Genomic DNA, 26,060 nt, shown 5'->3' on the forward strand with positions numbered 1-26,060 from the left:
AAAAGTGAAGCTCCTAAAAGACTTATGGTAGATCATCAAATGGACCAATATATGCATTACAGGAGTCAGAAGAAGAGAAAGAGAAAGGGACAAAGAACTTATTTGAATAAACAATGACTAAAAATGTCAAAAATCAGAGAAAGGAAATGGATACTCAAATTCAAGAAATTCAAAGAACTCCAACCAGGATGAACCTAAAAGAGGTTCATACCAAGATTCATTATAATCAAAATGTCAAAAGTCAAAGACAGAATATTAAAAGCCCCACAAGAAAAATAGTTCATCATGTACATGAGAGCTTCCACGATACTCTCAGTGGCTTTCTCAGCAGAAAACTTAACAGGTCAGTGGGAGTGGGATGATATATTCAAATCGCTGAAAGAAAAAAAATACTGCCACTAAGAATATTAGATCTGGTAAAAATGTCCCTCAAAAATGAAGGAGACAAACAAAAGCTTTATCTTTCCCAGATAAACAAAAGCTGAGGGAGTTCACCATCACCAGACCTGCTTTATAATAAATGCTAAAGACTTGCAAGTTGAAACAAAAGGACACTAGACAGCAGCATGAGAACATAAAAATACAAGGCTTGCTGGTAAATGTAACTATACAAATACAGAATGCTGTAATACTGTAACAGTGATGCACAAAGCACTATTAATTTTGATACAGAATTTAAAAGATAAAAGCTTAAAAAAATTATAACACTATGTTAATGGATACACAATATATAAAGATGTAATTTGTGAAATCAGTAACGTAAGTGGAGGTGAGGAGGTATAAAAGAGCTTTTGTATAGAACTGAAGTTAAGTTTTATCAGCTTTAGGTTATAACTATAAGATGTTTCATGCAAGCCTCATGGTAACCATAAATACCAAAACACAAAAAAGAAAATGAAAAAGGAATCAAAGCATGTCTACACAAAAACATCAATGAAACACAGGGAAGGCAGCAAGAGAGAAAAAGACAAAATAGTTGTAAGACAGAGAAAACAATTAACAACGTGGCAATAGTAAGTCCTGCCCTATCAGTAACTGCTTGAAATGTAAATGGATTAAACTCCCCAGTCAAAACACAATGAGTGCATATAAAAAGCATATGCAGCAATTTCTTCCTAGAAACATCGCCAAAGGCAAGGGGAGCAAGGGCAAAAATGAACTATTGAGACTTCATCAAGATAAAAAGCTTTTGTACAGCAAAGGAAACAGTCAACAAAACCAAAAGACAACTGACAGAATGGGAGAAGATATTTGCAAATGACATATCAGATAAAGGGCTAGTATCCAAAATCTATAAAGAACTTATCAAACTCAACACCCAAAGAACAAATGATCCAATCAAGAAATGGGCAGAAGACATGAACAGACATTTTTCCAAAGACATCCAAATGGCCAACAGACACATGAAAAAGTGCTCAACACCGCTCGGCATCAGGGAAATCCAAATCAAAACCTCAATGAGATACCACCTCACACCAGTCAGAATGGCTAAAATTAACAAATCAGGAAATGACAGATGTTGGCGAGGATGCGGAGAAAGGGGAACCCTCCTACACTGTCGGTGGGAATGCAAGCTGGTACAGCCACTCTGGAAAACAGTTTGGGGGTTCCTCAAAAAGTTGAAAATAGAGCTACCATACAATCCAGCAATTGCACTACTGGGTATTTACCCCAAAGATACAAATGTAGGGATCCAAAGGGGTACATGCACCCCAATGTTTATAGCAGCAATGTCCACAACAGCCAAACTATGGAAGAGCCAAGATGTCCATCCACAGATGAATGGATAAAGAAGATGTAGTGTGTATACACACACACACACACACACACACACACACACACAATGGAATATTATGCAGCCATCAAAAAAAAAGAAATCTTGCCATTTGCAATGACGTGGATGGAACTAGAGGGTATTATGCTAAGCGAAATAAGTCAATCAGAAAAAGGCATGTATCATATGATCTGACTGATACGAGGAATTCTTAATCTCAGGAAACAAACTGAGGGTTTCTGGAGTGGTGGGGGTGGGAGGGAAGGGTGGCTGGGTGATAGACATTGGGGAGGGTATATGCTATGGTGAGCACTGTGAATTGTGTAAGACTGATGAATCACAGATCTGTACCTCTGAAACAAATAATACATTATATGTTTAAAAAAAAAAAGATACGGGCGCCTGGGTGGCTCAGTCGTTAAGCGTCTGCCTTCGGCTCAGGTCATGATCCCAGGGTCCTGGGATCGAGCCCCGCATCGGACTCCCTGCTCGGTGGGAAGCCTGCTTCTCCCTCTCCCACTCCCTCTGCTTGTGTTCCCTCTCTCGCTGTGTCTCTCTGTCAAATAAATAAAATCTTAAAAAAAAAAAAAAAAGATAATAGGAAGGGAAAAATGAAGGGGGGGTAGTCAGAGGGGGAGACGAACCATGAGAGACTATGGACTCTGAGAAACAAACTGAGGGTTCTAGAGGGGAGGAGGTGGGGGGATGGGTTAGCCTGGTGATGGGTATTAAAGAGGGTATGTATTGAATGGAGCACTGGGTGTTATATGCAAACAATGAATCATGGAACACTACAGCAAAAACTAATGATGTAATGTATGGTGATTAACATAATAAAATAAAATTTTTAAAAAAGCATATATAGTCTACTAGACACTCACAGTAGATGTAAAAGAGACACACATAAGCTGAAAATGAAAGGATGGAAAAAGATTTTCTATGCAAATAGTAACCAAAAGAGCAAGGTTGACTGTAGTTATTATATCAGACAGACTTTAAGTTAAAAATGGCCATAAGAGACAAAGTCATTATATAATGATAAAAAGATATAACAATTATATGTATATATGTTCCTAACACCATAGCACCCAAATGTATGAAGCAAACATTCACAGAAATGAAGAGAGAAATAGACAGTAACGCCATGTTAGTAAAAGATTTCAATAATGGATAGAACAACCAGAGAGCAATAAGGAAAGGGAGGGCCTGAACAAAACTACAGACTGACAGGACCTAACAGACATATACAGAACACCCACTCAACAGAAGCAGCATATATGTTCTTCTCAAACACACAGAGAATATTCTCCAGGATATATTACATGCTAGTGCACAAAAGAAATCTTGACAAATTTAAGAAGATGGAATCATACCAAGTATTTTTTCCAGTCACAGTGGAATGAAATTAGAAGTCAACAGCAGTAGGAAGATGGGAAAATTCACAAATATTTGGAAATGAAATAACCTACTCTTGAAAAGAAATCACAAGGGAAATTAGAAAATAGTTTGAGATAAATAAAAACAAAAACACAAAGTACTAAGAGGGAAGTTTACAGTAACAAACACCTACATTAAAAATGAAGATCTCAAATCAACAACCTGACTTTACACCTCAAGGAGCTAGAAAAAAAAAAAGAAAGAAATCAAAGTTAATAAAAGGAAGGAAATAAAGACTAAAACAAAGATAAACAAAATAATTTAAAAACTGAAAATCAATGAAACTAAAAGTTGGTTTTTTGAAAATATCAACAAAATAGATAAGCACTTAGCCACACTAAAGACAGACATATAGGCAAATGGAACAGAATGAAGAGCCCAGAAATAAACCCTCATGTATGGCAAATGATCTTTGACAAGGGTGTCACAATGGGGCCAGGATGGTCTTTTCAACAAATGGTGCTGGGAAAACTGGATATCCACATGCAAAAGAATGAAGATGGACCTTTATCTTACAGCATATACACAAAATGGATTAAAGACCTAAATGTAAGACCTGAAAATATAAAGCTCCTTAAGAAAGCATAAGGGAAAGCTTCATACAGTGGAACAGGCAATGATTTCTTGGCTTTAACACCAAGCACAAGTAACAAAAATAAAAATAGACAAAGGGGACTACATCAAACTTAAAAACTTCTGCACAGCAAAGGAAGCAATCAACGAAGTGAAAAGGCAACCTATGGCAGGGGAGAAAATATTTGCAAGCTGCATATCAAATAAGGGGTTAATATCCAGAATATAAAAAGAACCCATACAGAGCAATTTAAAAAATAATAACCTGATTAAACAAAGGACTTGAATAAAGAGTTCTCCGAAGAAGATATACAAATGGCCAAGAAGCATATGAAAAGATGCTCAACTTCACTAATCAGAGAGATACAAATCAAAACCACAATGAGGTATCACCTTATACCTGTTAGGATGGCCGCTATCAATAAAACAAAATGACAAGGGTTGGTGAGGATGTGGAGAAATTGGAACCCTTGTGCAATGTTGGTGGGATTGTAAATGGTGCAACCACTATGGAAAACAGTATGGAGGTTCCTTAAGAAATTAAAAATAGAACTACCACATGACCCAGCAATCCCACTTTTGGGTATATAGTCAAAAGAACTGAAAACAGACTTCCAAGAGATATTTGCATATCCATGAACACTACAGCATTATTCACAATAGGCAAGATGTGAAAGCAACCTCAATGTCCATCACAGGGTGAAAGGATAAAAAAAAAATCTGAGCCAAATACAAAAGGCAAATACTGCACAATTCTACTTACAGGAGGTATCTAAAGTAATCAAACTCATAGAAACAGAAAGGAGATTGGTGATTGCCAGCAGCTAGGGGATAGGGAGGAAGGGAGAGTCACTCACTGTTCAACAGGTACAGAGTTTTGTCACGCAATATGAAAGAGTTTAGAGATCTGATGTACAACAGTGTGCACAAAGTAAGCAATAATTTAATATACACTTGAAAATGAAGAGGGTTAAAAAATACATGTATTTGTACATAAATGTAGTTCAGGAAAATGAGGGTGTGGATTAGGAGTACCAAAAAGACAATCCAGTGAGACATTTTAGTAACTGCTCTTTCCTGAGTAAACTCAAATATAGTCCTTCATACAAAACAGCAGAAGCTATGATTCTTAATCTATATACCGCACATGTGGCTATTTGAAAATAGTCATCCCTATCCGCGGCAGAGGAGGTTTCTGAAATCTTAAAAGATACTACTATAATGAAGTATACATGAAGTTTCCATTTTCCCCTCTGAGCAACTGATGGAAATTGTTTATTGACAGTGGAAAGTTGAAGGTGTATTATATTTTCAGTCAATAGAGGCTAGAAATGAGTATGACTGAAATCTAGACATTGAAACATTTCTGGTACAAGGGGAAAATGAAAGGCTTCACCAATTAATTAAAAACAACACCTATACCGGACTCTAAAACCACATGCATGAATGTTTACATGACATTTATAAAGTCCTTATTTTTGGCTTCACTATTTTTTACTCATATAAGTTGGAAAATTAAAAATTAAGTTAAAAAATAAGAAGTCACTAAAGCCAAATCTAAAATGAAACAAACCAACCATATTCTTTTATATATGATTTTATTTATTTATTTATTTATTTATTTATTTATTTATTTATTTATTTATTTCTACTTGCCTGCCTGCCCCAATAGCGTATAAAGAACCTGGTTTATATTCCTGAGATGGAACTGGATACTGCTACAGAACTCATTAACTTCCCTCTATATTGAATATAACAAAGATTAAGTTTGTAAAGGAAAAACCCACAAACCTCTTTTCTTCACATCTTCATCTGTGTTCTCTTTCTTCTTCCCAATCAAAAGTACATACTTGATTTCCTTCTGTTTTCAAGATACATCGTCACCTACTTATCATCTCTTTCTAAACTTTGTTGGAAGGTGACATTTGGCTGGGGCAGGGAGTACAGTTTAATTAGGTGCAGGAATTTAATATATATCTGCTTTTAACATCACTGTACTTAATTCTGCTTATCAATAAATCTTCAAAACTCATTTGTTGGTCAGCTGTCAGGCTCAACTAGTTAAATTCTAATGTATATCACCAACTATATATATAATATCACATAATGGTATAAATCATACTTTACACTACAAATGTCATATCAACATTCAAATCACATATATACTTTAATAAAATGGTTTATAAATAAATATGAAAAAATAGGAAAGGGAAAAGGGAAGCAAAGAAAGATATTTTCTTTTCCCATTTTCTTTCGATATATTCTGGCAAATTCTAAAATTGGTGTGTTATGAAATTCTGAAATCTGTGTTCTGGCAAATCTGACTACAAAAAGTTGGGTAATTTTTTGGAACTTTGTGCTTATTCAAAGAATCTTTCTTATTCAAAATGGATCCAATTTCTGAAATCCACTGAAATTTGGAGAATGGAAAGATAGTTTTTCTTGAAATAATAAACACTTTGTATACTTATTGAATTTCTATTATTCTGTACATTATAATCTGAGAGAATACGCATTCATTCTTCTGTATTTTGGCAGGGCAGAAGCGTATTGTTGAGCAACTGGCAGGATAAATGACGGAAGATCAATATTTGTCTTAGCATCATGACAAAATTATTTTAGAGAAAGAAATCTGTGTGGGGGGTGGGTAAGTGTGTGTGTGTGTGTGTGTGTGTGTGTGTGTGAGAGAGAGAGAGAGAGAGAGAGAGAGAGAGAGAGACATATATATGTACTTCTATTTTGGAAAGAAAAAACCCCACATAACTTGATAAAAAAAACCACAGAAATAACTGCAGTGGAACTGAAAGCTTACTGGATGAAATAGCTCTGGCAACCTACAGAGAACAGGCTCCTCTGAACTGATCACAAAATATTCTCTTCTGGGATTAATTCTTCTGGGATCAATAAAAGGAGATATGTAGTGAGGCGGGCGGGTGGCAGGGTGGAAGGAAAGAAAACCCAGCTTTTACTATTTCTCAAAAGGAACAACCTGCCTCTAACTAAGACAAAATCTGACAAAAACTTCTTCATCAGAGACTGATAGTCTTCCAGTATCTTATTGTTAAGCTGTTTAATATCTTCCTCCATAACAGACCCTTCACCCTTTAGCTGTGAACCTGGCTCCCTAATTTGCTGACCTCGTTTCTCAGCTTCCTCTGCCTTGCTTTTAGGAGCAGCCAATGAGAATTAAGTGAAAGTGGTATGAATCTTCACCCCTTCTGCCTTATCAGCTGGAATGTGGATGTGAAGTCCGGTGCCACCATAAGATGAACTGGGAAGCCACACACAGGAAAGCAACAGGATGGAACTAGTCTGGATCTCTCACCTTGTTAAAAAGGGCCACACCAGCCTCAAAATACCTCCAGATTTCTTGAATGTGGGAGAAAAAGAACCATCTATTTTGTATAAGGAACTGTCACTTCTTATTCAGTTACTTACACTCAAACCTGATCCCAGTTCTCATTCCCCACTGCACAGAATAATCTACTTTTGTTTCTGTTATTTGGGAATCCTCTCATTTGAGGTCATGTTTTCCTGGGCATAATATAAAATTTTTTAAAAAAGTAATACTATCAACAACTTTCTTCCAACAGCTGCCACTAGCGAGCCTTGTCTAAGAATTCTACAACAGTAACAAAATTAGAGCTAAAATAACATGTAAATAGGAAGTCCCTAAAATATTTTCTGCTACCTGAATGTTACCACCCCAAAATATGCTTTCCCTTGTCTGTTATAATAATATAGTAAAAATCAACAGCATAATAATTTATTTTGCTGGGGACCGAACTTGCTTGTTCAATTCCTAGAAAATTCCAGGGGAGTCAGAGCTTTAAGCTTCTTGGCTTACCCGTGGGACAGGCTCCTTTCCCTCCTACGCTCTGACACTGCGTGTGGTTGCCACTTTTCTCATTTCTTTCTAAATGTGCATTTTAAGCCAGTAGGATCTTTTTTGGGGGGGGGGGGGCGGCCCTTGAACTCATGACCCTGAGATCAAGACCTGAGCTGAGATCAAGAGTCAGATGCTTAACCAACTGAGCCACCCAGGCACCCTGGATCTTTCTGAATGAAAAAGTGTTACGGGAGGCCTAGCAGCAGAAAAATTTTGGTAACTGAAAAGGTAGGCCCACAGGAGAGAAAAGACATGGTACACACAAATTAGACAAATTAGAGTCATGGTATGGATGAGTTTTCAAATCACTGATAATTGGTTTTAAAATCACTGATAAAAATAATAGAAATTGTATTTGAATGACAAAAGCAAAGTGAAAGTAAAAACATTAACATCCTATAAATAACTTCTCCTTGTGGCCATGACCCAGTATATGTGTCAACTCTAGAATGCACAAGGAGGTAAAAAATTTGCGTAGTAGCAGTTAAACAGAGAGTAGTCTACACAGGGTCCGGCAATTTAGCTCACTGGCTAAATCCAGGCCACTACCTGTTTTTGTATGGCTAACAAGCTAAAATTGGATTTTATATTTTTAAATGGTTACATTTTAAATGGCTATATAAGGACCTACATAACAAAATACTCTCAATTGGCCTGCAAAGACTTTAATATTTACTACTGGATCCTTCACAGAAAAAATTTGCCAGTACTTGATCTACATGACTGATCATGTCTTTCTGACTAATACTTAAGGACAGAACAAATAAATTCAGATTTGAGAAGCTTGTGAAGCTCCACAATACTATAGTCAATATGATGTTAAGAATAATCGCCACAGGGGAGACTGGGTGGCTTAGTCGGTTCAGCATCCAACTCAAGATTTCAGCTCAGATCATGATACCATGGGTTGTGGGATGGAGCCCTTTGTCGGGCTCTGCGCTCAGTGGGGAGTCTGCTAGACACACCCTCTCACCCTCTCCCTCTCCCCTGACTCACATGCTCTCTTTCTCTCTCTCTCTCAGGTAAATAAATAATCTTAAAAAAAAAAAAAAGTTCCCACAGTTGGAAAAGAAAGGTCTATTGAGAATTTGAACCACTGGTTAGCAATTAGCAAATAAATTTACTTAGAATTATATCTTATGATATTCTGTAAGATGTTGATAAGTGCTATTTGTGGTCAAAAATTAGGAAAATACAGAATGTTGAACCAATACGGTTTCTATGTGTATATGTGTGTTCATTTTGCTTTACTGCAAGACTTCTCAGAGCCTTAAAAAAATCTTCTAGACAGGGCTATAGTATACACCGGTTCCTAAATTTATTTTACTTTACTTCTCTGGCACCTATTATTATCTTGAAGAAAGTATAGATACAATATAGTTTGGGAAATATTTACCTCATATGATACCAAAATAAATTAGCTGGAGATTAAAAAGTTAAATGTATAAGATACATCATAGGGCGCCTGGGTGGCTCAGTTGGTTGAGCGGCTGCCTTCGGCTCAGGTCATGATCCTGGAGTCCCGGGATCGAGTCCCGCATCGGGCTCCCTGCTCGGCAGGGGGTCTGCTTCTCCCTCTGACCCTCCCCCCTCTCATGTGCTCTCTGTCTCTCTCATTCTCTCTGTCTCAAATAAATAAATAAAATCTTTAAAAAAAAAAAAAATAGTCTTGGCACCTTGCCCTTTCCCTCCACAGCGCACACCTCCGGTTTTAACGGTACAATTGCGGGACAACTGCATTAAAGTTGAACCCTCTGACTACTTGATAAACTCCACAAGGCCAAGGATCTTGACTGTCTTGTTCATCTTTGTACCTCCAGCACCCAGAAGAGTATCATAATAATTTTTAAAAAACAAAGCAACAACAAAAAATACTTCTGAAAAAAGTGTAAAAATACTATTTATTTTTGGGACAGTGAGACTATAGGTAATATTTTTCTTTTCCTACTTTCCTGCATTTTACATATTTTCTATAGTGCATGTTCATAAAAAAAAGTTTATGATGGACCCACATTTAAATAAGTAAAGATAATAAGTAAAAATCAGGCTTTTAAAAAAACTGAGGGGGGTAAAACCTGATCTTACGCAGAATTAATTCAAATAGAAAACCTAGCACATATTTATTGACAAGGTAAATGTTCCTGATGTACAGCTAACTGAAAAAATATCCCATAAAACAGTGTGTATTTACATATGAAAGCCATATAACCATTATATGATTATTTTATGATTTATGAAACCTTGGCAAGTACTAGAATTTCATACACTACAACCTTTAACTGTGATTATCTCTGGGTAGTGAAATTAAAAGGTAAATATTTTTTGCTTTTCTACATTTTTAATGTTTTCTGTTTGAATACATGTTAGGAAAAAACTAATCCCTTTACAAAGCTACTTCTCTTCTGCATTTACATTTTGGTTCACTTTGCAGCCCATTTTTAGGAATACATCTACTTTTTTCAAGTAAGAAATGCCTTACATTAAACTACCTACTCCTCACTGTATCATATCAGTTATTTTCTATAGTTTGTTTTATTAAAGCATACTTGACCCGAAGATACTTCAAATAAACTGGATTATTACACCAGTATTTTTTAAAAGCTCATGGCACTGATAACATGGTATTACATGTTTAAGTAAATTATGCTAGCCTTTTAATCAATATCAATTTTCTGCTATTGCAAGCCTTCTAGATTCTACTGTTGTCATGTGAGTTATCACCTACCCTTACATCCAGAAAACTTCTCCAAAAGTGATCATAATCTTAACTAAGAGAAGCAGAAAAACATTTCTGAAAAATTATTCTGCAGAACATTATTTTCCACTTATTCCAAATAGCACAAGGTTTGCAGGAAATGAAACAAAACCATGGTAACCAACTAAACCTATCATGAGCTATCAGATCAAAAGAACACATAGTACATTACATGTCAACGCCTACCAGCAGCATAATCTTTCCCCAGTTCTTTTTGATCCTTCTTCCTATACATGAAAAAAGCTTTCAACCAGTTTTTATCTTTTAAAAAATGTGAAAGCCCCTTTACCAGTATCTACTGTAATTCTCTGACTTTAACCAGGAACTCTGGCTGAGTTTACCTTTAAGAGTCAACCTAATGCTCTGAGATTCAATTAAGAATTACTGGGGTTTTTTTCCCCAATCATTAGCAAATTAAATTTTTTACTTCAATGAATTTTATCATTTTTTTAAATGCAGGAGCAATAGTTTCTTCATACTAAATCTTTAGTACTGTAAAGATAAAAACACATTCTCACAGAAATTTCTTCCTTATTAGAATCTTACCAGCATTCCAAACTCAAAGGCACAATAAATTAAATCATAACTACTGCACATAATACAGAAGAGCCCCATTTTGTCCTCTTGCGCACTCTATCACCAATCATCAACCCCCATCACAGGAACTGAAGCTAAATCCAAAGAATCTAGCTCAACATGTTCTTAAACTACCAACCATCAGTTAAAAATAAATAAACAAGGTATTGATGGCTTTTGTCAGGCATTAACTGCTTATTACAAAACTATTTAGCCAGACAGACAATAGGGCAAGCCTCTGTAAAGAGGAGAGATTATCTTCACTGCTATGGTTAGCCACTCTCTAATAGTGATCTCTTAAAATATTTTCTTTTCTTTTACATAAAAATATATGCATATGTAACATGTCACAAAATAAAATGTATACATGCCATAAAAATATGTATATTTTATGCACAACGAATTTCTGAAAGGATAGACACCTAATTGTGAATGATGTCTTTTCTAAGGAGTGGAACTAGAAGAAGTATGTGGTGGAAAAGAAAGGTAATTTGGCATTATATAAACTTCTCTTATCTGAAAAAAAAATTGTAACCACATCCACGTGTTGGTTTCATAATCGTAATAGATGTAACAAATTACATAAATGCAAATATGCTATTATTTTTATAGATGACTACTGTTTTTCTTTATCCAAGCTCACTACAAAATTATTTTTATAAGTACAAATGATCACCAAATGATTTTACAATGAAATTTTAGCTTAAATAATTAAACTTTATATATACTTGATTTAGCTTTTTTTTGGAGGGGGGTCAAAAGTTAAGGATTAGTTAGAGTAAGTCTTATCCTAAAAGGCTTTAAACAGGGTTGGTAGGCTTTATAAAAATGATAATGTGTTAACTTAAAAATCTTTATTAAAAAATTCAAAAGCTAAGAGTTTACTTTTGTGCCACACTCTCTGTCAACTTATAGAAAGTGCTGCATGGTTTATTGTTATTTTGGATGTTGTTTTTAACAAGTTCTAGCCTCTATTTCTTAGCTTCTTGTTCTTTAGCAAGTTAAGCCTTGGTTTCCTTACCTGTAAAATGCAGAAAATACAATATATACCATGCGGGCTTATTTCGTAGATAAAACTCAGTTTTCCAACCTGTATGCCCTGAATAGAGGTTGCAGGTTAAAAGATACCAAAAATGTCCAGCCTTTTTAAAGGCTGGGAAGGCACGGTGCAGCTGAAGTCCTTGGGCTGGTCATGCTGGGCCACACTAAGGTAAATATGGCACATTTACCTTAGTGTAATGTACTATATTTACCTTAGTGTACCATAGAACATCGTAATTCTCAATGGGTGCCACAATATGAAAAAGTATTGGAAAATACTGAAAGATAATGCACATAAAGTATTTACCATAGTGTCTGCCTGACTCAGGAAATATTCAGTAAATGTTAACTCTTATTATATTTATAAAACTGTTAAGTCCATTAATAAGATATTTATGTATGCCAAATCATTCACAGGAAAGGAGCCACGTTATCAACACATTCTGGGGCAGTATCTGGGGCAACAGGTCTTAAATTAAGAGAACCTGTTAGGTTTTCTACTGCACCTTAGAGTAGATACATAAGTCATATTCCAGTTTCCCTTTACAAAGCAGATAATCAGAGCCAGAGTTACCTCTCTCATATCAAAGTTCCTGTCAATAAGCCCTAAAACGTACTTGAAATTCAGCTCCATCCTCAATGAAATGCTCAGTGGAATTTGCCTTATGTTGTGCCTTAAGAATACAAAAACCAAAAATATCCTGAAATCAGCTTTTTTGATTTCTCTACCTTCTGTTTTAAATCCATTGCAATGTATGCATAGTTTTGAGATGGAATTTAAGTTTAAACAGACAGTATACAAGTGAATAAAAGCCATACTGAACATAAAAACATGACAAATGAAGTACCAATCAAGAGTAAGGTGCACATCAAAACCACAATGTGGTGCCACTTTACACCCATTAGGATGTCACACCTACTGTTTAAATCAAAGACATAATAACAAGTGTTGGCAAGGAGTGGAGAAATTGGAACCCTCATACATCACTGGTGGGACTGTAAAATGGTAAAACTACTTTGGAAAAAAATTTGGCAGTTCTTCAAAATGTTAAACATAGAGCCACAATATGATCCAGCAATTTCACTCCTAGGTATGTACCCAAGAGAAGTGAAAACATATACCTACACAAAAACTTGTACACAGCATTATTCATACTAGCATATTTATAGCAATGTTATTCATAATAGTCCCAAAGTGGAAACAACTCAAATGTTCATCAACTGATGAGTGGAGAAACAAAATGTAGTATATATCTGTACATCAGAGTATTATTCAAATATTATAGATTAATAAAAAGGAATAAAACAGTGATACATGTGAACACGGATGAACCTTGAAAACATGCTAAGGGAAAGCAGTCACAAAAAAACACATATATAATACATATTCCATTTTTATGAAATGTCCATGATGTATAAATCTATAGAGACAAAAAAAGCCAATGGTTCCCCAAGACTGGAAGGGTTGGGAATAAGACAGAAGTGACTGCAAATGGGTATGGAGTTTCTTTTTAGGGTGATTAAATGTTCTAAAATTGATTATGTTGCATAACTTTGTAAGTGCATCAAAACCCACTGAATTGTACAATTTAAATGGGTGAGTTCGTATGTTAATTATAATTTAAAAAACGTTTTTTAAAAAAAGAGTAAGATAAAAATAACATGCAAAAGCCAAGCTTGTGAATAAAATTAGGGGGGAAAAGTTACAATTTTGTAATATATATAAACTAAGTGGTTGCTATAGGTAGAAGTTTCAGAATACTCTTTGGACAAGAGGTATATCTTTTTCGGTCCAACAAAAAATTTAAAAACCCAGAAAACAGGAAGAAAAAAAAATCAGTTAATCAATTAGCCCTTAACTTTTTTTCTCTATCTAATACTTTAACAAGAAGTCTTTTAGGGTCATTTATCAAAAAGGGGTGTGAAAGGGACATCTATGTGGCTCAGTTGGTTAGGCGTCTGTCTTCAGCTCAGGTCATGATCCCAGGGTCCTGGGATTGAGTCCTACATCCGGCTCTTTGATCAGCGGGGAGCCTGCTTCTCCCTCTGCCTGCCACTCCCCCTGCTTGCGCGCTCTCTCTCTCTGACTAATAAGCAAATAAAATCTTAAAAAAAGGGTGGGGGTGAAAAAGAGAAAAAAAAGTGGGGAGGGTATCTATCTGAACTCAGCAAACAGAAGAAACCTGGTAGATTTTTTCCCTTCTTTCCCCTCCTCTGCTCCCAGCATTTAATTCTAATTTGTTGACTGAGAATGAGAAATATATCAAAGGCTCTTAACACTCAACCTATATATTTAAAGTTTTCTCTCCCTGTAGACAGTTCACTTGAAAAGCCATTAATCAGAATGCTTGGTGAGCATGGAGTCTGGAAAAACAGAAAGTGAATAAATCAAATGCTTAATGGACTATCTCTCAAAGAGTGTTGCACAGAGAGACTTCATGAGGAGGGTCTCATAATCAAATGAGTTTGGGAAATGCAGTATAGTTTTTAAACAATATTCACAGGCTCTGAGAAGTACTGTAGGAAAGAAATCCAACTGATTATATTTAAGGGCAGGACATTCACGGGGTTCCTCAAATTCACCTCTCTACTAGAGATAGTACTGCCAATGTTGGCCAAGACTCCCCTGTTCCACAGACCCTGAACTCTATCACACTGTCCTCTGTGACTTCCCTTTCTATTGCCCCCAACACTGACCAATTCTTCTCCTAACCAATTATTTACATAAGTTGATACATTCCATTTAGAGTTAAATCTTCAGAGATTTGGGAGTTATTACCTTCCATTTTGACCCTAGGTTGCAACTAGAGTCTTTGATTCTTCCCAAAATGAAAATCACCCTATTGAATTTTTTGCATGGGATTGTAAAAATGATACACATGCACTGTAAAAAAAAAAAAAAATCAGGCAACTCAGAAAGGTTCTTTTAGACATCTCTCTGCTTACATAGATACCTAATAGATAATTTTATCTAAGTAATATAATACCATACATACTGTCCTATATAATGAATTTAAATTTCAGATTAACACAGACCAATACATATTTCAAAATTTATTGAATAAGAAGATAGGGCGCCTCGGTGGCTCAGTTGGTTAAGCGACTGCTTTTGGCTCAGGTCATGATCCTGGAGTCCCTGGATCGAGTCCCGCATCAGGCTCCCTGCTCGGCAGGGAGTCTGCTTCTCCCTCTGACCCCCCTCCCTCTCATGCTCTCTGTCTCTCATTCTCTCTGTCTCAAATAAATAAATAAAATCTTTAAAAAAAAAAAGAAATAAGATATATTTTTTTAATTTTTTAAAAAAATTTTATTTAAGTAATCTCTACCCCCAACATGGGGCTTGAACTCATGACCCCAAGATCAAGAGTTGCATGCTCTTTGAACTGAGCCAGCTAGGTGCCCATATAAGATATATTTTTTAAAATATATATATAATAAATATATCCAAATATATTTACAATATGCTTTCTCAGTCTTTAAATTCTCATTTGTTGGGGTGCCTGGGTGGCTCAGTCGATTAAGCGTCTGCCTTCGGCTCAGGTCATGATCCCGGGGTCCTGGAACCGAGCCCTGCGTCGGGCTCCTGCTCAGCGGAGAGCCTGCTGCTCCCTCTCCCTCTGCCTGCTGCTCTGCCTACTTGTTCTCTCTATCTCTCTGTCAAATAAATAAAATCTTTAAAAAATAATAAAAATAAAACAAAAATAAATTCTCATTTGTTCTCCATTATCTAAAATTTTCCTAAATAATTTTAGGAATTTCCTAAATAATAAAATAAAAAAAGTTTTATTTATTTATTTGCCAGAGAGAGAGAGAGGGAGAGTACAAGCAGGGTGAGTGGCAGGCAGAGGGAGAAGCAGGCTTCCTGATGAGCAAGAAGCCCGACACGGGACTCAATCCCAGGACCCTGAGATCATGACCTGACCCGAAGGCAGACGCTTATCCATCTGAGCCACCCAGGTGCCCTTCCTAAATAATTCTTATCTTAGTGGTCAGCACTAAACTAACAGGAAAGTTCTAAGCACTGTGGGTGTAAAGCATTCTCTGGAATATCCACATACAGAATTTAGGGATTATCAAGACTCTTGCACATACGTCATCTTGCTCTTCTCCCAAATTTAGAGAAGCTAAAATGAGTCAGACTCAAAAGAAATGTCTTTGGAATTGCCAAATCTGTAGTTCACATTTCTCCTCATCATGAGCCCTTCAAAATCTATTAAGATATCTAGAAACCCTTTTAAAGGTTATTTTTCAGTAGCCAAAGGAAAACCACTTACTAAATTAATTACCTAAATAATTCTGGTAAAACATAGGTTCCACTACCCTTTCCACTCATTATTCTTATTGCTTTCACAATGATCTTTCCAAATTATAAATGTAATCATCACCCTCTTCTACTGAAAGTTTTCAGTGACTCCCATTTCCTACAGATAAAGTCCAAATTCTCTTTTTTTAAGATTTTATTTATTTATTTGACATAGACACAGCAAAGAGGGAACACAAGCAGGGGGAGTGGGAGAGGGAGAAGCAGGCTTCCCGCCGAGCAGGGAGCCCGATGTGGGGCTTGATCCCAGGACCCTGGGATCACAACCTGAGCCAAAGGCAGCTGCTTAACAACTGAGCCACCCAGGTGCCCCTACAGTCCAAATTCTTAAGGATGAAATACCAGGCTTTTCTGGTATACTTACTGCTAAAACTTCCTGTGCCCCCAAGCCCTAGCAGCCTGCCATACACCAAATATTTCACTCTGTTCTATATATTCCTTCCTTGGCTGTTTATTCCGCAAATGCTTATTTTTCATCACATCTTATTCTTCTACCTGGCAAACCTCTAGTCTACCTTTAAGTTAAAGAGCCAAGTTAAATGTCTTCTTTCTTGACCCTTGTAGACAGTACTGCAGAATACAAAAGCTCAATAAACGCTACTATTTTTGATGAGGCAGTTATCTGAGAAATTATTTTAATTACCCAATTTAACAGTGAAGACCAAGCTCCTGACTTAGACAAAAGGCCTTGACACATTTATGACACACTAGGGATAAATATTTTAAGGTATATATTAGTCAAAGTACAATGGATTTCGCTGTGCTAAAATTATTAACATAATTAGGTTTTCCAATCATCTTTAAAATACTGAATTATTTTAAAGTCAGATTGGAAAATATTTTAAATCAAGTTTTGAAAAAAATTATAGGTAAAAACATCAAAACAGAATTTACAAAACTATGGCCTCATATACAACTTTCTTAGAAATACCAGACTTTCTCATTATTTACCAAAGCTAAAACTGGATATACTGCTTTAATCGGAGGTTGAATAGGACTAAAAGATTTGAAGAATTATACCATAGATGGATCCTCACTGTCGAACAAGGAAACTACTTTAATGAATACCCACTATGTTATACTATGTGCCTGGTATCCATTTTCTCTCCTCACTCAACCTTCTTCCTTCTTTAAAACAGGAAAAGAAAACCAGATTTTGTTTGGTCATCCAGACTCCCTCTCAAGCCTTATCTTCCAGAAGAAACTGACACCATCTCTCAGCTCTAGAACCATGTGCTGGTTAGACAAGCAATCAGTACATGCATTTCCCTGCAGATTGTTATTGGCTCAGGGGTGGGAAAGGGAGAGCTGCGGAGCCCTGGTCAACTTGAAGGGAAGGAGGAATGAGAGAGGAGAGCATATGACTCTGATTGCCCTTGGCTACCACTTTTTGAATGTAAGAAAAGCCAGCCTTAGACGGGAGCTGATGCTGTGAGTGGCCATGAATAGAAACAAAATAACAAGTCCTTGATAACATCACTAGGGTACTGATCATCCATGTTATTGCATTTCCAAATTTCTCATTATGTGAGGTATTTCCTTAAGTAATTTATTGTCTGCGCCAACAGAGTTTGCCTATTTTGAATATCAGATAATACCTGCAGCTGAACAAATCTCAACTGATAGAGAATTTGATTCTTAAAAAAAGGATGCTAATTACAGACTTTTAAGAGGTCTCTTTTGCAAACTAATGGGAATATAATCCCCACTTTACATGTAGGAAACTAAAGCTCAAAGAGGTTAAATATATATAATTAGGTCAGGCAACTAGAACTCATGTTTGTCAGGCTCTAAGCTACTACAGCTATTTCCAAAGTTCCACAGTGAGAGTAGATAATTGCAATTATATCTTGTGACAGATGTTTTAAAATCTCAATTCCTGATTCTCTCTGACCTTCTTCTCTTTCAACCTCTTTGCTAACTGAAAGGTTTCCTGTTTAGGTCATTAAATGTTTCTTCTTCCAGGGACACTTGGGTGGTGCAGTCAGTTAAGCGTCCAATTCTTGGTTTCAGCCTGGGTCCTGATCTCAGGGTTCTGAGATCAAGCTCCGCATCGGGCTCCATACTCAGCAAGGAGTCTACCTGGGATTCTCCCTCTGCTCCTCCCCCTGCTTGCTGATGCACTCTGTCTCTCTAAAATACATAAATCTTAAATAAATAAATAAATCTTTTAAAAAAATGTTTCTTCTTCCAGCTTTCTTTTCTAGTTTTAGTAAAATACATACTTATAATTACATTTTTCTTGTCAGTAAATATGAACAAATTTAGCAGATCAGGCCACTGAGAAAAAGGGATATTTTTATATCAAAGGGAACCAATGTTTTCAAAGATCACAATAAATCAAAGTAATGCATAACTTTAGTCCTGACACCACATTAAGTGTGCAACATCAATATAAAGAGGTGTTTTAATATTTCCAAGAAAACTCTTGGACAGAATCCAAGCAAGTATGCCCCACATTAAATTAATGGCTTAGGAAAATAATAGTGAAACCCTAGCGCTAAGCAATGATTCCACCTATTAGCACACTTAAGGCAGAAAAAGTAAACAGCTATTGAAGATTACAATGTTATTTATACATTTGTTCAAATAGGAAAGCCCTTTTTGCATTCATATCAATTCCATAAAAATATGAAATTTTCAGAGAAATATAGTGAAAAAACTAGTTTTGAATGTGTTGTGATTAGACCTACATGCAGAAATTGTTTAGACTCTTATCAGGTATAGCAGTGGCAATAAGAAAATAGATAGCAAATATTTAAAAGATCATTTCATATGATCACTTATATCAACTCTTCACTGGTCTTTTCACCTTATTTCACTATTTCCAAGAATTCATGGTGCAGTGCTTATGTAACTCTATCAGTTATTTACAGTGAACAAATGTTTTGATAGGTCATTGTTCAAGAAAACACAGGAAAAGATGGAGAACTTCATCAGAGAATTAGAATCTAAAAAAAAAAAGGAAAGAAAGAAAATTCTGTACCTAAGTAACACAAAATATGAAACTAGGAACTCAGTGGATGGGTTTAACAGCAGATCAAAAATAGTAGAACATAGGATGAGTGAATTGAAAGATAGGTCAATAGAAAATGTCCAAACTAAAGTTCAGAGATAAAAGTCGGAAAGTTAGCCCAGAGGGAAAAAATTTTAGAAAAGTCAGAAAATAATTTATCCCGAATAAACCTGCAGTTAGAGAAATACTAACGGAGTTTTTCAAGTGAAAGGAAGATAATTCCAAGAAAATGCAAAATTACAGGGAAGAATGAAGAACAATGAGGGGGTAAATATATGAGTAAGTATAGACAAATACTGACTTTTCTGTTTAAACAGTAACAATAAGGTATTATGGAGTTTACAATATATGGAAATAAAATATCTGAAAATAACAAGAGAAAAGGTAGGAGGGAGAGAAATGAAATTTAGAGTGTTCTAAGATTCTAGCATTATTGGGAAAAATGATAGAAACAATCATTTATATTAAATATAAGTAAGTCAAGGCCACATGTTTTAACCTCTAGTTTAACCATTAAAAGAACAGTAAAAGAATGTATAACTCAAGTTAGGTGTAAGGAAAAAATGGAATAAAAATTGACTTGTAAAATAAGTCAACAAAGAAAAAGAAACATAAAACAGGAGAGTTATATAGACAGTAAGATAGTATTTAAACCAAAATATATCAGTAATTACATTAAATGTAAATGGATTATATACTTTAGCTAAAATTAAAAACTGAAAAACACCATAAATAGAAATAAAGGACAGGTCACAAACTTGAAGGAGACAATTCAATTCATATATAACCAAATGATTAGTATCCAGAATAAATGACTTTCATGAATCAACAAGAAAATGCCAGGGTAAGGGATCTGAATGCAAATTTCACAGATGAAAAAATGTGAATAGTAAATAAACATGAAAAGATGCTCAACCTCATTTGGAATCAGACACATTCAAATTAATCAGCAGACACCATCAGACTGACATAATGTCTGACAGTATTAAATGAAAACAAAAAGGAAAACAACACGAATTCTTACACAGTGTTGTGGAATAAACAGTGGAACTACTTTGGAAAAAATTATTCATTATCTAAGAAAGCAAAAGCAGCAACTTTACATCTAAGTAAATATTCTAGAGAAAACTGTAATGTATACCAGGAGATATTTACAAGATTATTATACATGGCAAGACTGTTTTTATTTTTATTTTTAAAGATTTTATTTATTTATTTGACAGAGACACAGCGAGAGAGGGAATACAAGCAAGGGGAGTGGGAGAGGGAGAAGGAGGCTTCCCGCCGAGCAGGGAGCCCGATGCGGGGCTCGATCCCAGGACCTGGAATCATGACCTGAGCCGAAGGCAGACGCTTAACGACTGAGCCACCCAGGCACCCCGGCAAGACTGTTTTTAACAGCACCAAACTAGAAACCACCCACATGTCCATCAATAATAGGATGGATAAATAAATTATGCTATATTTATTTAGTGGATATATAGCAGTGAAAATACATGAATTATAGCCATGTTCTACAATAAGGAATATAATGTGGAGAGAAAAAAACTGAAGAATACATTCTACATGTCCTATCTATTTGAAGTTCAAAAATGAACAAATCAAAACAATGTATTATGTAGGGATACAAACATACGTTATAAGCCTATAAAGAAAAATAAGAGAAAGATAATCAGGATAGGTTAGCCAGTGTGAGGGACAGGAGGAAGAAGGAAGGATTAGGGGAGGCATAGACAGTACAAATGAGACTCAAAGGCAATAGCTGTTTCTTAAAATACAGGTTGGGCACATAAGAGTTACAGTTATTTGTAATTGTTATTTAATAATTGTTATATTTCTTGTAAGTATTCCTTTGTATATTCTTAACATTTAATAAAAAGGACAATATAAAACATGCACTAGTCCTATCCCTTTTCATTTGTCACTCTATATAACACTGAACCTAATTTTTTTCTTCTAGTGAGAAAAATTATATAATGACCTAAAATATTTTTAAAGAATTAGTCCTAAACTATGAAAACCATAAAAAACATTTTCAAAACCAAACTCCTTAGATTATCTTAGTTTTTTTATAACTCATAGTTACAATGTATACTTAAACTACAACTAATCCAAATGTTGTCAAAATCAATACACAGAAAATCCCAAAGTCACTGAACTACTTCATGCTACATGAAGTATAATCTAGTGCTTGGGCTAGCATTTTATCTTCAACTACACATTCTAACCACGTGGATGCTTGTCCGTATGCTTCTATCGAAAAAAAAATTTTCATTGAGCAATAATCATTTTTCTTGAACCAAGGGGTCAATATGAGCAAAGGCAGAAAAGCCAGAAAAACCTGGCCTGAAATTCAGGCTCAGATCGGGTATGGGAGAATATGGTGCTCAAGAGAAAAGTAAGATGTTAACTACAGAAGACCTCCCATGTTCAAAAGCAACTTATATTGTTAAAAAACCTTAAACAATCTTAACACCAAAAAAATATTTGATATGGGATATAGTGTCTGATATGATGTAAGGTGAAGGCCTCTAGATGCAGTAGTGCCAGGGCCTACAGACATCTTAAAATAAAACTAAGAGAAAAAAGAAGAGTGAGGTCTTAGTTTCGGTCTTGTGGGCTGACTAAGTAATAGTGTCATCAGCTAATAAAGGGAATATAGATGTTACAGCATATTTGGGAGGAAAACTAATGAGCTCAATTTTGGACATCAAGTTGCCAAAGGAGCAACTTGACTTCAAGGACTTGTTGTTCCTAACATTAGGGCCTATGGTTAACATGGTAAATGCATAATGAACATTGACAGCCATAAATTATGAATCTGGCTCCCCCAAACAGATCATACATTATGTTGAAAACAAAACAAACTGATGTGAATTGGGAGAATCATCAGTTGAAATGGGGAGTATCAAATATATTGATATGACTTCTTTTCATATTCTCCTTAACACTTCCCTGCTACACATCTAGTTCAAAACAAGGAAGATCATATTTCAGCATATAAATTACTCACAATGTGTATTCACAAATTCCCTACTCCCACTATAGCCCCTTTTACTCATTACTATTTTTTTTCCATGTACAGTTTCAGGGTCATTTTCAATAACAAAAGGAAGGCTGTATGTTTCCTCCAGACATATGAATTAAAAACATTCCCATCAATTTCATGCTCATCTATGCTCCAAATTCTATTCTCAGATTTCCTGGACTGAAGTAGATGGGAAGTAATTATAAAATTACAGTGTAGGAATACAGTGAATGTATTCCTACAGTTCCTACAGGTAGGAAGGAGGAAGAGCTTGGGAGCTTTGTGTGCTACTTTCTCCACACTAAACCCTTGACCCTAGGGTGTTCACTGATGTCATTCAGTGAACAGTGAGTGACAGCCACGCTAGAAGATGAGTGGAAAGTACCTGAACCTTGCAGTGAGGCGACACTGAGCTCAAATTCAGTTCTGTAACTTACTATGTGATCTAGGAGGGATTTAGGGCAGATGGCAAAAAAGGGGAAAGGAAGAGAGTGTTGTGCAGATATCTGTCTCTCCCTCACCCCACTTCCTTCTTCACTATTCTGGTCCATAAGTCTTTACATGTACACTCATTTACCCCAGCCACACAGACAACCAGACTATTTGGAAATGGGGTATTGCAGAATCCTAGAATTACAAAATGTTTGGCATAGAAAGAGGAAAAAACTGACTTAAGGGAATTCTGTGATTTACGCCGAATCTGTCTTTAGTTCATTTGGTGGTAAAATGAGTAAGTATTTGAATTTCCAGCCCAGATTTTTTCCCCCTGTATACCATAATTTAAACCTGAGAAACAACATAATTAAATAAGTGAAGAGGGATTTATACGTTATAATTTGCCATAAAAAGCAAATTTCCATGCCTGTAACAAGCTTTATTCTCCAAGTATACAATTGATTCAGAATTCAGTAGACAACAGTACTGGATTATATCATCCTTTTCATCAAGAAGATTAAGTCTTGTGGATGGGATTAAGAGCAATCCCTGCTCAAACAGGCATAAGCGATTGGAGGAGTTCCACATGGTCATACTAGAGCAACAACATCATCTTCCTGTTCTCTCCTTGTGGCTACCAAAAGAAATTGCCATGTCTATGACCTCCTTCTTAGGAAGTTTCTACTTTTAAGTCTTTTCCAAAGATGAATGAAGGCACAAAGACAATGGATAATTATTCCAAGCCTTTGGAGAGGCAGCAATGGAGAGTGACTAAGAACACAGACTCTGAAGCCAGATTATCTGCATTCAAATATCAGCTACACAAATTATTAAATGTATGACCCTGGCCGAGTTTTACTCAACCTCCAGGTCCTCGGTTTCCTTCTCTGTAAAGTGGAGATCGTAACAGGACATACATCCTAGAATTGCTGAGAAGATTAAATAGGTTTGAGGCTTGGCATGAAGTAAGCCCACTGGATAAGCATGCTATCGTATTACTGTTCTGTTGTTATTGCAGGGCTAATGGAAATATTTGTGTCTGGGCACTGTACTGTAAGATAAGAACAGCCAAATACTAGGCAAAGTTCAGCTGACAGGAAAGAGCCAAGAGCTCCCAAGAAAAACTGCTTCAATCAAAAGCCAACCTAAGAGAAATGATATTGGCTTTAATTTTATGAGTTACAAAGATCTTTTCTCTTCGTTTCTTTCCTTATTCAAGAAATATATGGGAGCTGACACAGCAGGACAGATGGGAGAAAACGGGTAAGATGAAATAGAAGAAAGCAGCTACAATAAAAATGCTTTAAAAGTTTTTCAGTTCTTAATTACTGAGTGCTACCATTCATGAGGAATTTTTTAAGGGTCTCAAAGCTATTAAAATGGTAATTAGGTCCCAAGAAAACAAGAACCAATTCAATTACATGCTGGATGCTTTTAAAATTTAAAGCCCTCTATTAAGAGGGTTTTAAATGAAGCACAGTTATAATTACAGGTCCATGACCAACCTTAAAGCCAAAGTGTAGGTTCCCGGCTGACGCTGGCTCTCACGAATAAGGTAACTCCCCTCAGCCACACTCAAGAGCTGGTCTGCTTCTTCTCGGGAGATCATGCCGTGAAACCTAAGAAAAAAGTCAATTCAGAAACTGAATGCTTTCCACCTTTTGTCAGTAAAGCAAGATAAAACAAAACCCTCCACCCTGTCCTGTTGTTTTCTAGACAAAGTACTGCCATATAATCGAAGGGGAGCAGTTGGGCTTAACTCTGCTTGTGTTTTTCTGGGCCTGGCCCCTGGCCAGCTTCTCTGTGGTAACAAGAACCGCACCAAAGTAGCTCTCCAATCCATTTAACAATTGTGAAATCAAAATCCACATCCATCTAAGGGAAGATCAACCACCTCTCTCAAGAGGACAATTCCCTTCTGATGTAGCTGTCTGACCATATGGACATACTAAAAAATACACAGCAATGTGTCCCATTTCCTTCCTTCATGCTAATGGCACTGCTCCAGAATTCTGGCTCACAGTCTAAGTTGGCAATTTTCCAGGACCCTGGGTTGCCCTTAATTGGCATGATTGCCCAATAATGTGCATAATCTGCATCACTGGATACTCAAGCCAAAAGCAAACAACCGTAATACTTGCTTTCACTCCCTGATAAAACCTTATTTTCGATTAACAGGGGAAAAGGCATGAAGAAGAAAAAATATAAATAACACATTCTTTACACCAAGACAGCAGATTCATCTATAGCATTCTGACATGAAACACTGAAAAAGAAAAAAAATGTCAGTGGTGACAGATGATTACTATTAAAAAGAAAAAAACCATCTTATATTTATATGGTGATTTACAATTACAATTTACAAAGAACTTACACATACATTATGTCCTTTCAGTAATTCAAGGATAACTGAATTGAGGGATTGCTCAAGTGAAACTTTGTGGTTTTTACTGGTATGAAAAAACAGCAGTCACTTGATTTTGGAATGATGTATTTAAAAGGCCCTGAAGTGCCACCTTAATAATTTAGGAACTTTACTAGAGGGCAAAGTGGCAAGCTTTTGGAGTTTTTCTCATAAGGATGGTTCAGTCTTTCTCAATTTAAGTCTCAAAACAGTTCATGGTATGTATGTTCAAATCATGACAATCAGAGCAGCTAGGTTCAAAAGTGGACTCTGGGAATTTCGTATCTCCATATATTTCTCAATCGTTGGGAACCAGATTCCTCAGACTCTGCCGGAGGCAAGAAGACAGTAACCTACCACTGGTGGTAACACATACCATTAGATTAGCATATTGGCATATTGTTTTAAGTTTACATGAAATCAGTTAATAAAGTTAGTAAAATTTAATATTTGTTTTTAAAAACTCAATTAATTTAAAAGAAAATCACATTCAAGGACGCAAACTTTGGAACAGAACTTGACAAGGATATTTAAAGAACTATAAAACTGTTCATATCATTTAAACCAAAATTTCCACCCCAGAAAAAGCTTTATGCACTACGATGTTTCTGATGGTATTATTTTTAATAATATAGTTTAGAAGCAAACTAAATGCCAAAAAGCAGCTAAGTGATTAAATTATGGTACAACCATAAAAAACATCAGTGGCTCCCCGCCAACTCGTAAGCGCCTATGTTCTATTCACAAAAGTCTTGGAAACTTAAACAGAATTTTTAAAAATTTAAAAAACTTGCTCTATACATCATTGTGT

General features: G+C 35.9%; 1 protein-coding gene across 20 annotated transcripts in view; it reads right to left on the bottom strand.

Annotated features, from left to right (window-relative positions):
• The window catches only part of CHN1 (chimerin 1), a 225,779-nt gene that overhangs the window by 99,873 nt on the left and 99,846 nt on the right, over window positions 1-26,060 (bottom strand). For 15 of the 20 annotated variants that reach the window (XR_010410189.1, XR_010410190.1, XM_064586703.1 and 12 more), the window contains 2 exons: window positions 25,070-25,111; window positions 24,351-24,464 (listed from right to left, as the gene is read on the bottom strand). Coding sequence is in view for 18 of the 20 variants with exons in the window: in XM_064586703.1 (XP_064442773.1) it covers window positions 24,351-24,464; window positions 25,070-25,111 (156 nt within the window). In the remaining 2 variants the exon portion in view is untranslated. The other 5 variants (XM_064586707.1, XM_054506140.2, XM_064586715.1 and 2 more) reach the window with 3 other exon arrangements.

Source organism: Mirounga angustirostris, unplaced genomic scaffold, assembly GCF_029215605.1.
Source record: "Mirounga angustirostris isolate CCGP_5_RB_7025 unplaced genomic scaffold, mMirAng1.0.hap1 SCAF_3, whole genome shotgun sequence".
Taxonomy (NCBI): Eukaryota; Metazoa; Chordata; class Mammalia; order Carnivora; family Phocidae; genus Mirounga; species Mirounga angustirostris.